This window comes from Neoarius graeffei, chromosome 10 (assembly GCF_027579695.1).
Source record: "Neoarius graeffei isolate fNeoGra1 chromosome 10, fNeoGra1.pri, whole genome shotgun sequence".
In the NCBI taxonomy this organism is placed as follows: domain Eukaryota; kingdom Metazoa; phylum Chordata; class Actinopteri; order Siluriformes; family Ariidae; genus Neoarius; species Neoarius graeffei.
The window spans coordinates 25375778-25390373 of record NC_083578.1 but is presented as its reverse complement, the minus strand read 5'-3'; the positions used below and the strand labels follow the sequence as shown (position 1 = coordinate 25390373).

The following is a 14596-nucleotide window of genomic DNA, read 5'->3' as shown; positions in this document are numbered from 1 at the left end:
GAAGGGGCGCTCTCCCGACCAGAACGCATGTGCGTGTCTGAGTAGTGAGCGAGTGAACGAATGAAGCTGAAAAACGATGATCATAAAAATAAAGTGCGTGTGTGTGAACATCATCTCCCACCTGCCGTGCTTCACGACTCCACCCACGTCAGGGCTTACTACAGAGTCTGTCTGGTGATTTTAGACAACACCAATCCGTGCTTCATAAAGCCCCGGGACATTTACGTTACAGGATGGTGAAGGCTTGTAATCTTGTCTACTGTGTATGAACATGCCATCTGGTTTGTTCTGATGCAATAGACTTCCTTTTACATAAAATCACACATATCGGTTTTCACCCACTTCCTACTTTAACTTCCGCATTTGGAAAGCCCCAGGGCCTCAGGTTGAGCTGTGTGCAAAAGTTCTCTTGGCCAAATTCCATCTTGTAGACAAAATTTCCGAGCCTACTAGCTAGAACAGGCAAACACAACTACACCCAGACAAGAGACAGGTTTATTGCAGTTTGCTGGTGGTGGAATGATGGCTGACGTACCGTTAGCAGCTTTTCTTTCTCTTTGAGGACGCTGAAATTGACGATTGAGCGCACCATGACCAAAGCCACACATATCACAAAAATGATCAGTTCCTGCCTGTTTTCTTGCAGCACACCTCGGAGGATGTAGTACACACAGAACACTGGGGGGAAAAAAAAAAAAAAAAAATCACAAAGACACCATATTTACAGTGTTTTGCAAAAGTATTCATCCCCCTTGGTGTTTGTCCTGTTTTGTCGCATTACAAGCTGGAATTAAAATGGATTTTTGGAGGGTGACCACCATTTAATTTACACAACACGCCGACCACTTTAAAGGTGAAAATTGTTGTTTTATTGAGACACAAACAATAATTAAGATGAAAAAAAAAAAAAACAGAAATCTGGAGTGTGCATAAGTATTCACCCCCTTTCATATGAAACCCCTAAATAAAAGCTGGTCCAACCAATTCACTTCATAAGTCACATAATTAGTTGATTAAGATCCACCTGTGTGCAGTGTCACATGATCTGTCACATGATGTGTGTATAAATCAACCTGTTCTGGAAGGACCCTGACTCTGCAACACTACGAAGCAAGCAACATGAAAACCAAGGAGCCTCCAAACAGGCCAGAGACAAAGTTGTGGAGAAGTATAGATCAGGGTTGGGTTATAAAAATATCCCAAACTTTGAATATCCCAGGGAGCACCATTACATCTATTATAGCAAAACGGAAAGAATATGGCACCACTACAAACCTGACAAAAGGCCGCGTACACCAAAACTCACAGACCGGGCAAGGAGGGCATTAATCAGAGATGCAACAAAGACACTAAAGATAACACTGAAGGAGCTGCAAAGATCCACAGCAGAGATGGGAGTACCCGTCCATAGGACCACTTTAAGCCGTACTCTCCGCAGAGCGGGGCTTTATGGAAGAGTGGCCAGAAAAAAGTAACTGCTTAAAGCCTCGGTCACAACCGGCCGTACATGCTCCTACGGCCGGTCTACGTGCAAAAAACGCATGGAGGGCACACGTGTGACGTGCTGATTTTCGAGCCGTAGACTAGCCGCAGACCAGCCACAGAGGTTCTTTGTCATGTCAAAGAAACTCTACGGGCACTTACGTTTTTTTCAGGTTGCAAGGCAAACTTACAGCCAATGTGCGTCTTTCTCCACGAACAAAAAAAAAAAAACGCAATGATTTGGGAAACGCCAAAAATCGCACGGCCAAAAAAATCGTACGTCTGGTTGTGACCTAGGCTTAAGAAAACACGTTTGGAGTTTGCCCAACAGCATGTGCCAGACTCCCCAAACACATGGAAGAAGATTCTCTGGTCAAATAAGACTAAAATTGATCTTTTTGGCCATCATGGGAAACGCCATGTGTGACACAAACCCAACACCCTGAGAACACCATTCCTACAGTGAAGCATGGTGGTGGCAGCATCATGTTGTGGGGATATTTTTCATCTACAGGGACAGGAAAGTTGGTCAGGACTGAAGGAAAGCTGGATGGCACTAAATACAGGGCAATTCTGGAGGAAAACCTGTTTGAGTCAGCCAGAGGTTTGAGACTAGGATGAAGGTTCGCGTTCCAGCAGGACAATGACCCTAAACATACTGCTAAAGCTACACTGGAGTGGTTTAAAGGGAAACATTTAAATGTCTTGGAATGGCCTAATCAAAGCCCAAACCTCAATCCAATTGAGAATCTGTGGCATAACTTGAAGATTGCTGTACACCAACACAACCCATCTAACTTGCAGTTGGAGCAGTTTTGCCTTGAGGAATGGGCAAAAATCCCAGTGGCTAGATGTGCTAAGCTAATAGAGACATACCCCAAGAGACTTACAGCTGTAATTGCAGCAAAAGGTAGTGCTACAAAAAGTATTGACCATGGGGTGGATTGGTGAATACCTATGCACACTTCAGATTTCTGGTTTTTTTTTCCATCTTATTGTTTGTATCACAATAAAACAACAATGTTCACCTTTAAAGTGTTAGGCATGTTGTGTAAATCAAACGGTGCTAACCCTCCAAAAATCCATTTTAATTCCGGTTTGTAATGCGATAAAACAGGACAAACACCAAGGGGGATGAATACTTTTGCAAGACACTGTAATAACACAATGGCTGATTTGTATACTGTTCATCTGTATAAGGCACAGGGAGCATAATGTCTTATTAGTCAATCCCAATCTTTTTTTTTTTAAAGCAATACAGAGCTGAAGAAGGTGTTATTTTATGCGTGATCTGTCAGTGCTGTCTATTGACCGCAATCCATAGCACGCCACAAAATGAACTGCCATCAACCATGACCTATTACGTAGGTACCGCAAAACAATCTCTCATGTACTGTCGTTTTGTATCTGTGCCATACTGTCCTATATTATATGGACACGTGTTTTACTGGGAAATACACCACTTGTATTTTTCATACGAGCTACATCCGGGACATAGAGATTCAAAACCGTGACATATTTAAATAATATTGGCTGGCTTTGAGTGGTATATCACATATATTCTACCCAAATTTGCATAATTGCAATTAATAATGAAGATATGGAGCAATTAAGCCCTAATGAGCAGTTTCCACACAAATCGCTTCTTCTCACTCAATTCTTCACCGATTTTGATTTTTTCTAGCAGGAAGGTAGGGGTGCCTAGGGTGCATAGAACGTCTACCCAGATTTGATTTCTCATGGAGCTGGAGTGAGCTACGTGGTCATTGATGGTCTCATTATTCTCTTCTAATTCGGCCTCATTTTCTACCAAAGTTGCTTCAGAAATGAAAGGGTCACTGTCCTGAAAACATTAAAATTGAGTTATCCAATGAGATTTTTTTGTTTGTTTGTTGTCTCTAGGCTGAGGAGTTTCGAGCTGCTCACTCATTGGTTAGGACTTCATTGCTGGGACAGAAGGCCACGGCAGTGTATGTTTATGTAGGAAGTGACAGATGAATTAACCAATCAGATTTTGATTTATAGTGGGAGGGACCAAAAATGTATCACCCTAGGCCTACTCGAAGGCCAACGCAAGCTTCACTGCAAGTCAGTGCTGCAGTGAAGTCACCTTCCAGCCCGTGTAGCGTTCATTAGTAGTCTTAGTGAATGCTAATAAAGCAGTCAAGCCAGTGCTATCAAGAGCAAGTAGCACAGGCTAACGACCGAGAAACTAAGATTTCTGTCTCCAGACTCCTCTTCCACGCACGCTCGCCTGCCACAGTATTTTTCACTCAGACTTAAGTATTCATTTCCCTGTGTAATTTACTTCGTTACGTTTAAAATCAATATTGACAACTACACACAACAGAGTGACCTGGCAGCCTGCTGCTGATCCCTTGCAAAATGCTTTGCCCTGTTGCACTTCCGGTGTGTCTGGCGAAGTTTTGGCTGAGCTCAAGTCCCAGCTCTAATAGTCACAATTCACCACTGCTTGTAAATATGCGTGAAGAATACCTAATGAAGTTTTGGTAGCCTGTCGGGTGTTCAACGTATCTTTCTCTTTCCCGGCAAACAAAGAAATGCTTCTGCGCATGCGCAGCAGAAAACTCTCATTGGATATTCGAATCAGTTCCAACATGTGACGTTGTCTTGACAACCATGCAATATCGTAAACCACATTCAACGCTCATTCTCCATTGGGTAGAGTGACGTAATACATGTAGGATAAGTGATATGCTAACAATATTGCATGCTATCAAACCAAATGAAATAAACCTGCGAGAAGGAAATAGAATTAATAACCATATGTTATTTGCCAGCTGGGAGGTCTGTATGGTGAAATACTGTGACCGAGGTCTTGAAAGTACTGAGCGAGGCCCTCTGGGCCGAGGTCAGTATTCAAGGCCGAGGTCACGGTATTTCACCATACGGACCGACCTTAAGCTGGTAAATAATATATTTATTTTTTTCATTACCAAATTCTAACAGAAAACGAGAGCTGCCGAAAGGGAAAACCGAGCCGAGCCGCCATTTTGAATCCTCATTCACGGCTGTAATGCAAATCGCTTCCTCCTCGGTATACAAGTGCACTTCCATGGCAGGGAAAAAAACTATATTTTGCCGCCTATGTAGTCCCCTATTTATACAAAATTGAGTCATTCAGGATTCAGCCATGTTTTTGCTCGGCGTTAGCAACAGTTAGAGGTTTTTAGCTTTCTCCTGAAATGTTTTCTTTTATTTCTTCTTCCTCAGGGTAGTAACACTCGCTTTCGCTGTGAACGCTGTCGTTATCGCTATCCATGCTGTAAAATTAATGCTATTCTCCTGAGAAATGCTGGCAAAAATGTATAAGATTTTTGATTCTTATAAATTAATCTTATTAAGAAAAAGAAAATGTGGACAAAAAAATGCTACTATGTTTGTTGTTGTTGTGAACGAGCGAGTCGCCAGAGGTCCATAACCGGGGTCCGTATCATAGGATATGGACCCGCTCGCCAGCCAATCAGACCTCAGGATTTAATGGAAACTGGACTGAGAAAAAAATAAAATGTTTTTATTCCATAGAAAAAGTGTCTTGTATGTATAATAATTCCTGATATTTCACTCTGATGACGTCACTCCCAGTGTTTTCCTGTGTGTTGTCAAAATGGCAAACCGGTTCACTTCAAAATTAAAATTCTTTTGATTAACTTGCATATTTTTTTCCTTGTGGATGTGTTCATATAATATAAAGAACATTACACGGTGTCTCGAAAATATGAGGTTTATCTTCTCGTGTTGAAAAAAAAATATCCATTCACCACTCGAAGATAAACTTCATATCTTCACGCAACCGTGTATACATTCAAGCGTACTGACTGTTCCTTTACAACTGCCCTTAGACCTTTAGTGCAAGTGTGATTTGGCTGAACATGTCCATTCTTTTTCCTGAATCATTTCTGCATTCAGTGGCAACAGACCAGACTAACAGGTCAAAAAATGTGAAAGTGAAACAGAGAAAAAGTGAACTCGGATGGTTGTATCAAGCCAATAATGAAGACGGGTAAATCTGAGTCGAAATAATCATCAACAGCACAAAAACGGATCCTGCTTTGTGGAAAGACCATGCTAAAAGAGGTAAATATTGTTCCTTACGGATGCCCACAAGCTGGATGAGAGAGACTGAGAGGTCATCATCTTCGCCTTTTTTCCAACTCTCTGTTGCGATGTTGACTATAGCGAGGATGAGGAGCACCAGCATGGACAGGAGAGTGAAGCAGAAGTAGACCTTCACTAAGAACTGGAGCTCCGACCACTGCTTTATCTAGACAGATGAAATTAGGCAAAGTGCTGAATGGGGTGTGAAAGAGTGAGTTTTAAGTGAATCATGCCAAAGAGTCAGATGACCTACTGGTCCACATGGCGTGGGTATCAGCTCCTCATGCCTAGGCCTCAGGTTTGGAGAACGATCCCCGACGATCTCTTGGTGCCGAGGCAACAATGGACTGCAAAGTCAAGAAAGAGAAAATATCCACCTTTTAGTGAAGTTGCTTCATCTCACACTGAAAAAAAGAAATCCAACCTTTAAAATTTATTCAGAGGAAAACCAATCCCTCATCGAGAAATAATTATTTTCAGCAAAAATCACCTGTGCCACTATTATTGGCACCCCTGGAAATAATAGTGAACACAATGTAACTGAAGCATGTTTCCCATTTAAGTTGTACATTTTTGAGTTGACTGGAACGTCAACTCAAAGGAACAAGCTTGTAATCCAGGACTTCCTGACTAACTGGACTACAAATATGAGGTGACACACAGGCCAACTTCCCTTAGTCATCCATCAACATGGAAAAGATAAGAGCGCACAAAAGCCAAATGAGGGAGAAGTGTGTTGATCTTCAAGTTAGGGAATGGTCATAAAAAATAGCTACTCGCCTGAAAAATGTCAATTTCTACTGTTGGGGCAAGAAGAAAAAAGTGGACACCAACTAGAACGGTTACAAATTGCCTGGAAGAGGAACCAAGTCTATTCTGACCCCACGTACAATGAAGAGGAGGGTAAGAGAGGCAAAAAAAAAAAAAAAATCCCCAAAGATCACTGTTGGCGAATTATGAGAAAAAATAAAATCTTGGGGTTTCCAAGTCTCCAAAACCACCACCTCCATGCTGATAGATTATTTGGAAGGTTTGCCAGAAAAAAAAAATCCTTTTCTGTCAGTTAACTACAAACATAAGCACCTGAAGTTTGCGAAATGCTATGACAAGTTTGACCAGAACCATGTTTTATGGTCTGATTTTAAAAAAAAAGGAGCTTTTTGGCAATAAACACTCAACCTGAGTTGGGTGTAAAAAACAAGGATGGCTATAATGAAAAGAACCTGATCCCAACTGTAAAATATCGTTGACGTTCTGTGATGTTTTGTGGCTGTTTTTCCTCCAAAAGCCCTGGAAACCTTGTTAGGGTAAATGGCATCATGGACTCCATGAAATACCAGAACATTTTAAATCAAAATTACGAGAAAGAGCTGCCTCTGCCAGGAAACTAAAACTGGGTTGTCATTTTATTCTCCAACCTTATAAAATGTTGTCTGAGAAGACTCGGTGCTGTTTTACTGGCAAAGGGAGGTTGTCCAAAGTATTAAACACAGAGGTGCCAATAATAGTGGCACACGTGTTTGTGTTGAAAATAATTATTTCTCAATGAGGGATTTGTTTTTCTCTGAATAGCCTATATATCTCCACAGAGTACTGTGCAAAAGGCTTCATCCACACGACAATGGCAACGAGATTTTTTTTTTAGTGGGTAAAAAAATATCGCGTCCACATGGGCAACGGATCAGTAAAATATCGGGTACATATGGCAATGCAACGCTTGCTGAAAACGATGCAATACACATGCCACACCTCTACGTGCGCTGTAAGACGGTACCATCGGAGACACCAGAACAATAGAAGAAGTAGGACGCATGCGCATAAACCCCTTCTTCTACCCGGCGTGATGACTTGTTCTAGTCATGTCGTTGTGACGTCATCGTAAACAAATCCGTTCTACTCATCTAGACGACTTCGCAATGGCACCGTTGCCAGATTTTTCCACTCTGGAAACTGTTCTCAAAAAATATCGTTTTGGGGCACCCAAAACACCGGTGCTGTGTGGACGCCAGGCCGAAACGATAAAAAATTTTATCGGATTCACCTGAATCCGTTGCCGTGTGGACAGGGCCTTAGGCACCTCAGCCTTTTGGCCGAAGCCTATAGCTGCACCTGAATGTGTATGTTTAACCAAGTTCGAGCGCATTTTAAGAATGTTATTGGCGATGTAAGCACCATGTTACACAGTGGCGATCCTAGAGTGATTTACTCCCCGGGCGAAACCCCCTGCTGGCGCCCCCCGCCCGTCTTTTTTTTTTTTTCGGGTTTTTTTTTGGGGGGGACCTTTTTTTTTTTCGCGCCCGCACTCATGCCGCCCCCCCCCGCATTGGGCTCTGTATTAGCCAACAGAATGTTAACAGCTTTACATGGTCGTTTAAACATTTCTCGTCGTGTGTTGTACGTCGCGGACACGGCCCGTTATAAATTTGCTGTTACCAGAATGGCAATGATCAAGTTGTAATGTATTACTTAAGACTGTGTAATGTCGTAGTATAGTACTATGGTAGTAAAGTCTTTTTGATGACTAGTACAACGTTCTGCTGGCGGGATTGTGCATATTATGGGGCTACGACAAGTTAGGCACACACACACACTGATGACGTCACCTGCGCTTCCCCATCCAAAATGTTCACACACACACACACACACACACGCCCGTCTTGTTTTGTTTTTTTGGGGGGGGGGGGGGGGGGACCGTTTTTTTTTTTTTTTGCGCCCGCCCCCAGGACCGCCCCTGATGTTACATAACCACCATTTATGATATAATCCACCATGGCTGAGCGGTGTAACATGCTGTACAAAAAAAGGAACACATTCAGCAACAACGGTTCGAATCCTGGCATCAACATTAAAGGCTGAGCACAGGCCTACACAGGTCTTTTCCATAGAAACTGTTAAAAAGAAGAAGAAACCTTTATTTGTCACATGCACATTTCAAGCACAGTGAAATTCATCCTCTGCATTTAACCCATCTGAAGCAGTGAACACATGCGCGCACACACCCAGAGCAGTGGGCAGCCACACCATAGCGCCCAGGGAGCAGTCAGGGGTCAGGTACCTTGCTCAAAGGCACCTCAGCCCAAGGCCGCCCCACGTTAACCACACTGCATGTCTTTGGACTGTAGAGGAAACCCACACAGACACGGGGAGAACATGCAAACTCCGCACAGAAAGGCCCTCGCCGGCCGCTGGGCTCGAACCCGGAACCTTCTTGCTGTGAGGCGACAGTGCTAACCACTACACCACTGTACCGCCTAAATTTCTATTTTATGACTTCTACATTATCAAGTCAGTACAAAATCATTACACAAGAGAGCACTTCTCAGATTAAAAAAAGAAAACATAATGAAGGCTGCTGGGTTTTGGTGCGAAATGAAGAAGCGAGCATGACAGTCAAAGTGTCCAGAAGAACTGTGGCTGGTTCTGGAAGATGCTCCGTAAAACCTACAGCTCATTTCCGCATAAAACTGCACTCATTGGACCTGAGACTACTATTTTTTGTTTTTTTTAAGCAAAGGATCGTCTCACACCAAATACTGACTTTGTTTCATTTATTATGGCTTACTGCTATAGTATTTTTTTTATGTCAAAACATTTAATTCCATTATTTTTTAAAGACATGTTTGGTCTACAGCATTTCTTTACAAGACTTTTGCACAGTACTTTGTGTGTTTTATATAATTATATACATATATGGGTGTGGATCGATCATGCTTTGGGGTTGTGTTGCAGCCAGTGGCACAGGGCACATTTCATTGGTCGAGGGAAGCATGGATTCGAATAAATACCAGCAAATTCTGGAAACAAACATCACACCATCTGTAAAAAAGTTGAATTTAAAAGAGGACGGGTCCTACAATAAGACGATGATCCAAAACACACCTCAAAATCGACAATGGAACACCACAAGAGGCACAAGCTGAAGGTTTTGCCCTGGCCCTCACAGTCGTCTGACCTAAACATCATTGAAAATCTGTGGATAGATCTCAAAAGAGGGTGGCACGGTGGTGTAGTGGTTAGCGCCGTCGCCTCACAGCAAGAAGGTCCGGGTTCGAGCCCTGTGGCCGGCGAGGGCCTTTCTGTGCGGAGTTTGCATGTTCTCCCCGTGTCCGCGTGGGTTTCCTCCGGGTGCTCCGGTTTCCCCCACAGTCCAAAGACATGCAGGTTAGGTTAACTGGTGACTCTAAATTGACCGTAGGTGTGAATGTGAGTGTGAATGGTTGTCTGTGTCTATGTGTCAGCCCTGTGATGACCTGGCGACTTGTCCAGGGTGTACCCCGCCTTTCGCCCGTAGTCAGCTGGGATAGGCTCCAGCTTGCCTGCGACCCTGTAGAACAGGATAAAGCGAATACAGATAACGAGATCTCAAAAGAGCAGTGCATGCAAGACAGCCCAAGAAACTTGTAGAACTGGAAGCCTTTTGCCAAGACGAATGTGTGAAAATCCCCCAGGTAAGAACTGAAAGATTATTAGCTGGCTACAAAAAGTGTTTACAAGCTGTGATGCTTGCCAAAGGGGGTGTTACTAAGTACTGACCATGCAGGGTGCCCAAACTTTTGCTTCGGCCCTTTTCCTTTTGAAAATGTAAAAAGATGAAAATGAAAAATTGTTTTTGCTTAAAATATAAAGGGAATGAGTCACCTTTAAAACTTTATGCCTTTTGGGGATCATTTCATCTTCAACTTGCTTAACTGTTCACAGTAACAGCAATTTTGACCAGGGGTGCACAAACTTTTGCATACCACTGTGTGTGTATATACATATATGCACACTAAGTCTCTCATCTCATCATCTCTAGTCGCTTTATCCTGTTCTACAGGGTCGCAGGCAAGCTGTAGCCTATCCCAGCTGACTACGGGCGAAAGGCAGGGTACACCCTGGACAAGTCGCCAGGTCATCACAGGGCTGACACATAGACACAGACAACCATTCACACTCACATTCACACCTACGCTCAATTTAGAGTCACCAGTTAACCTAACCTGCATGTCTTTGGACTGTGGGGGAAACCGGAGTACCCGGAGGAAACCCACGCAGACACGGGGAGAACATGCAAACTCCACACAGAAAGGCCCTCGCCAGCCACGGGGCTCGAACCCGGACCTTCTTGCTGTGAGGCGACAGCGCTAACCACTACACCACCATGCTGCCCGCACACTAAGTCATGTGATTGATTATTATTGTGATAATATTAATATAAATGAGCATGTACACTACCATTCAAAAGTTTGGGGTCACTTTGAAATGTCCTTATTTTTGAAAGAAAAGCACTGTTCTTTTCAATGAAGATCACTTTAAACTAATCAGAAATCCACTCTATACATTGCTAATGTGGTAAATGACTATTCTAGCTGCAAATGTCTGGTTTTTGGTGCAATATCTCCATAGGTGTATAGAGGCCCATTTCCAGCAACTCTCACTCCAGTGTTCTAATGGTACAATGTGTTTGCTCATTGCCTCAGAAGGCTAATGGATGATTAGAAAACCCTTGTACAATCATGTTAGCACAGCTGAAAACAGTTGAGCTCTTTAGAGAAGCTATAAAACTGACCTTCCTTTGAGCAGATTGAGTTTCTGGAGCGTCACATTTGTGGGGTCGATTAAATGCTCAAAATGGCCAGAAAAATGTCTTGACTATATTTTCTATTCATTTTACAACTTATGGTGGTAAATCAAAGTGTGACTTTTCATGGAAAACACAAAATTGTCTGGGTGACCCCAAACTTTTGAACGGTAGTGTATTAATAATCTAATGCAAAACAACATCTGTCGATAACAGAGCATGCAAGTCAAGCTTTCCGAACCTCACACTCTGCACCCTGATTATCACTCATCATGACTGATATCCACTAGCCAACCGACTATTAAATATACATAAACATTTTTTTTTGGGGGGGGGGGTTGTTTATTTTTTTTTATAATTCACTTTTTACACAAATACATGAAACAAAGACAAACACAGAACATCCACAAGTGAACAGGGAGGACTACAGGCAGATATCAACTAACAAAGTTTTACACTTTATATAAAAAAATGAGGCGGCACGGTGGTGTAGTGGTTAGCGCTGTCGCCTCACAGCAAGAAGGTCCTGGGTTCGAGCCCCGGGGCCGGCGAGGGCCTTTCTGTGTGGAGTTTGCATGTTCTCCCCGTGTCCGCGTGGGTTTCCTCCGGGTGCTCCGGTTTCCCCCACAGTCCAAAGACATGCAGGTTAGGTTAACTGGTGACTCTAAATTGACCGTAGGTGTGAATGTGAGTGTGAATGGTTGTCTGTGTCTATGTGTCAGCCCTGTGATGACCTGGCGACTTGTCCAGGGTGTACCCCGCCTTTCGCCCGTAGTCAGCTGGGATAGGCTCCAGCTTGCCTGCGACCCTGTAGAACAGGATAAAGCGGCTACAGATAATGAGATGAGATTAAAAAAATGAGTGAAGTAACTATACACATTTGTACCTCACTGAATGTTAGAATATCCTCATAAACAAAAGGAGAAAAGGGAGAAAAAGAAACAAAAAACAGACCACCAGCTTACCAGCTTATATCTAAATAAGGCCCCCAAATTTTCATATAGACATCCTCCTGATCTATCATTCTATAGCACAGCCTCTCATAAGAGGCAATCTTGGAGATCTCATTAAACCATTCCACCATTGATATAGCCACTTGTGTTTTCCAATGTCGTAATATTATCCTGCATCCAACTATTACGGCTGTTCGGCACCATGAGGATTGGTGGGCATTCAACCCACTCCCCTGTGGCACAACACCCAAGAGACAGAGTAACAGCTGGCGTACCAGAGCAGTGGTCAGCAGCTTGTTGATAAAAGACATGATCTCAGACCATAGGGGATCTATTATGGGGCAAGAGTATAACATACGGTATGTAAAAGAGTGCCACACTCAGTGTTGCACCTCCAGCACACATCTGAGTTTCTAAGTCCTAGCCGTGCCATTTTTGACGGGGTCCAATAAATCCTATTGATAATTTTATAACGCATCAACCGTGTCTGCATTTCTCTTGAAACTTTATACCATGACTTGATTACTTGTTCCCACGTTTCATCTGGTATACTTTCTCCCATATCCCTCTCCCAACATCTTTTTAAAGGACTCCCTAAAGTGAATGACGCGTGAAATGGAATGACGAATGACCGGTAGTAAATTTGAACAATAAACGGTCCCTTGTCATTCAGATTCTTACAAATGGAATAACGATTGGAATCTTTAGTTTTAGACCTCCCTAGGATAAGATAAGTGGGTGCTTGGTGGGATATCAGCTTTTACAAATGGAATGACAGGGTTTCTATATGTATTGACTTACTTTGAGCTAATGTTGTCAGTGATATCACCTTTTACAAATGGAATGATGAGGTTTCTAGGTGGAATGACATACTTTGAGGCAATGTTATCAGTGATATCAAATTAACAAATGGAATGACATTGTTTCTAGGGTTAGGTTATAGGTGATATCACTGATAACATTGCCTCAAAGTATGTCATTCCATTTGTAAAAGGTGATATCACTGATAACATTAGCTTAAAGTATGTCATTCCACCTGGAAACGCTGTCATTCCATTTGTAAAAGGTGATATCACTGATAACATAACCTAAAAGTATGCCATTCCACTTAGAAACAATGTCATTCCATTTCATGAGCTGAAAGCATGTCATTCCACCTACATTTCAATCGTTATTCCATTTATAAGAATCTGAATGACAAGGGACCATTTATTGTTCAAATCACTAGCTGTCATTCGTCATTCACTTTAGGGAGTCCCCTTTTTAAGCCCCCAAAACTAGGAGGCTGAGATTTCCTTAAAATACTGTAAAAGCCTGATGCTTTCATCTCATCTCATTATCTCTAGCCGCTTTATCCTTCTACAGGGTCGCAGGCAAGCTGGAGCCTATCCCAGCTGACTAAGGGCGAGAGGCGGGGTACACCCTGGACAAGTTGCCAGGTCATCACAGGGCTGACACATAGACACAGACAACCATTCACACTCACATTCACACCTACGCTCAATTTAGAGTCACCAGTTAACCTAACCTGCATGTCTTTGGACTGTGGGGGAAACCGGAGCACCCGGAGGAAACCCACGCGGACAACATGCAAACTCCGCACAGAAAGGCCCTCGCCGGCCACGGGGCTCGAACCCAGGACCTTCTTGCTGTGAGGCGACAGCGCTAACCACTACACCACCGTGCCGCCCAGCCTGATGCTTTCATTATGAAAATCTTTTCTTGTTCCAATCTGGTTTGTAACTCAGTAGCTGGTGCAAGTGGTGACAGTCTGAGATGTGATAGAATACAGCTCCTTAACTGTAAGTATTTCCAAAAGTCCTTATTTGGAAGTCTATATTTTGCTCTTAATTGCTCAAAAGAAAAGAAAGTGTCCCCCTCAAATAAATCCCCAATATGAACAATGCCTAGCTTGACCCAGTCAGGCCAAGAACATGTCTTTTTGCCTATCTTGAGACATTTATTATGCCATAATGAAGTTTGACAAATAAAATTTGGATGTAAGCTCAGGATTTTATGTGAGGCTTGCAAAGTCTCCTGTGAAAATGCCAGTACTGGATTATCATGAGGAATCTTGCCACTAGTTTGTGAAATATACATAAACATTTTAATGATAATAATCGGTTATTTCTTCGTTTTTCATCAGCACCCCAAAAAAAACTTCCTCACCAGAATCCAACCCAAACAGTTGCCACATAAACCCAGTGTCAAATAACAGCATCAACACCCTACGTAGTGCACTACGTCTAAATGGGAGGTATTTGTAACTGGACCTTAGCTGTTTTTAGCTGAATGCTAACGTCAACCATTGCAACAAGTGGCTGCTGCTGCACACTTACCGAAACTCATCCATTGCACCAAATCCAGCCAGGACCCTGATCCTTTCACTTGCGCGTCAATCATGTACTTTCGGATGTTATTCGCTGTCGCAACATTTTCAGAAACATTTCAAGTAGCGGCTGGGAGGAGCTCGAAGATGACA

The 14596-nt window shown here is 42.9% G+C and overlaps 1 protein-coding gene across 2 annotated transcripts in view; it reads right to left on the bottom strand.

Moving 5' to 3' along the window:
• The window catches only part of LOC132892985 (uncharacterized), a 40978-nt gene extending 26382 nt beyond the window's left edge, over positions 1-14596 (bottom strand). The window contains exons 1-4 of one of the 2 annotated variants that reach the window (XM_060931620.1): positions 14454-14596; positions 5855-5948; positions 5599-5767; positions 536-678 (exon numbers count right to left, since the gene is read on the bottom strand). In XM_060931620.1, the coding sequence (XP_060787603.1) occupies positions 536-678; positions 5599-5767; positions 5855-5948; positions 14454-14467 (420 nt within the window). In that variant the 5' untranslated portion in view covers positions 14468-14596. The remainder of the gene's footprint in view (positions 1-535; positions 679-5598; positions 5768-5854; positions 5949-14453) is intronic. The other variant, XM_060931619.1, reaches the window with a different exon arrangement.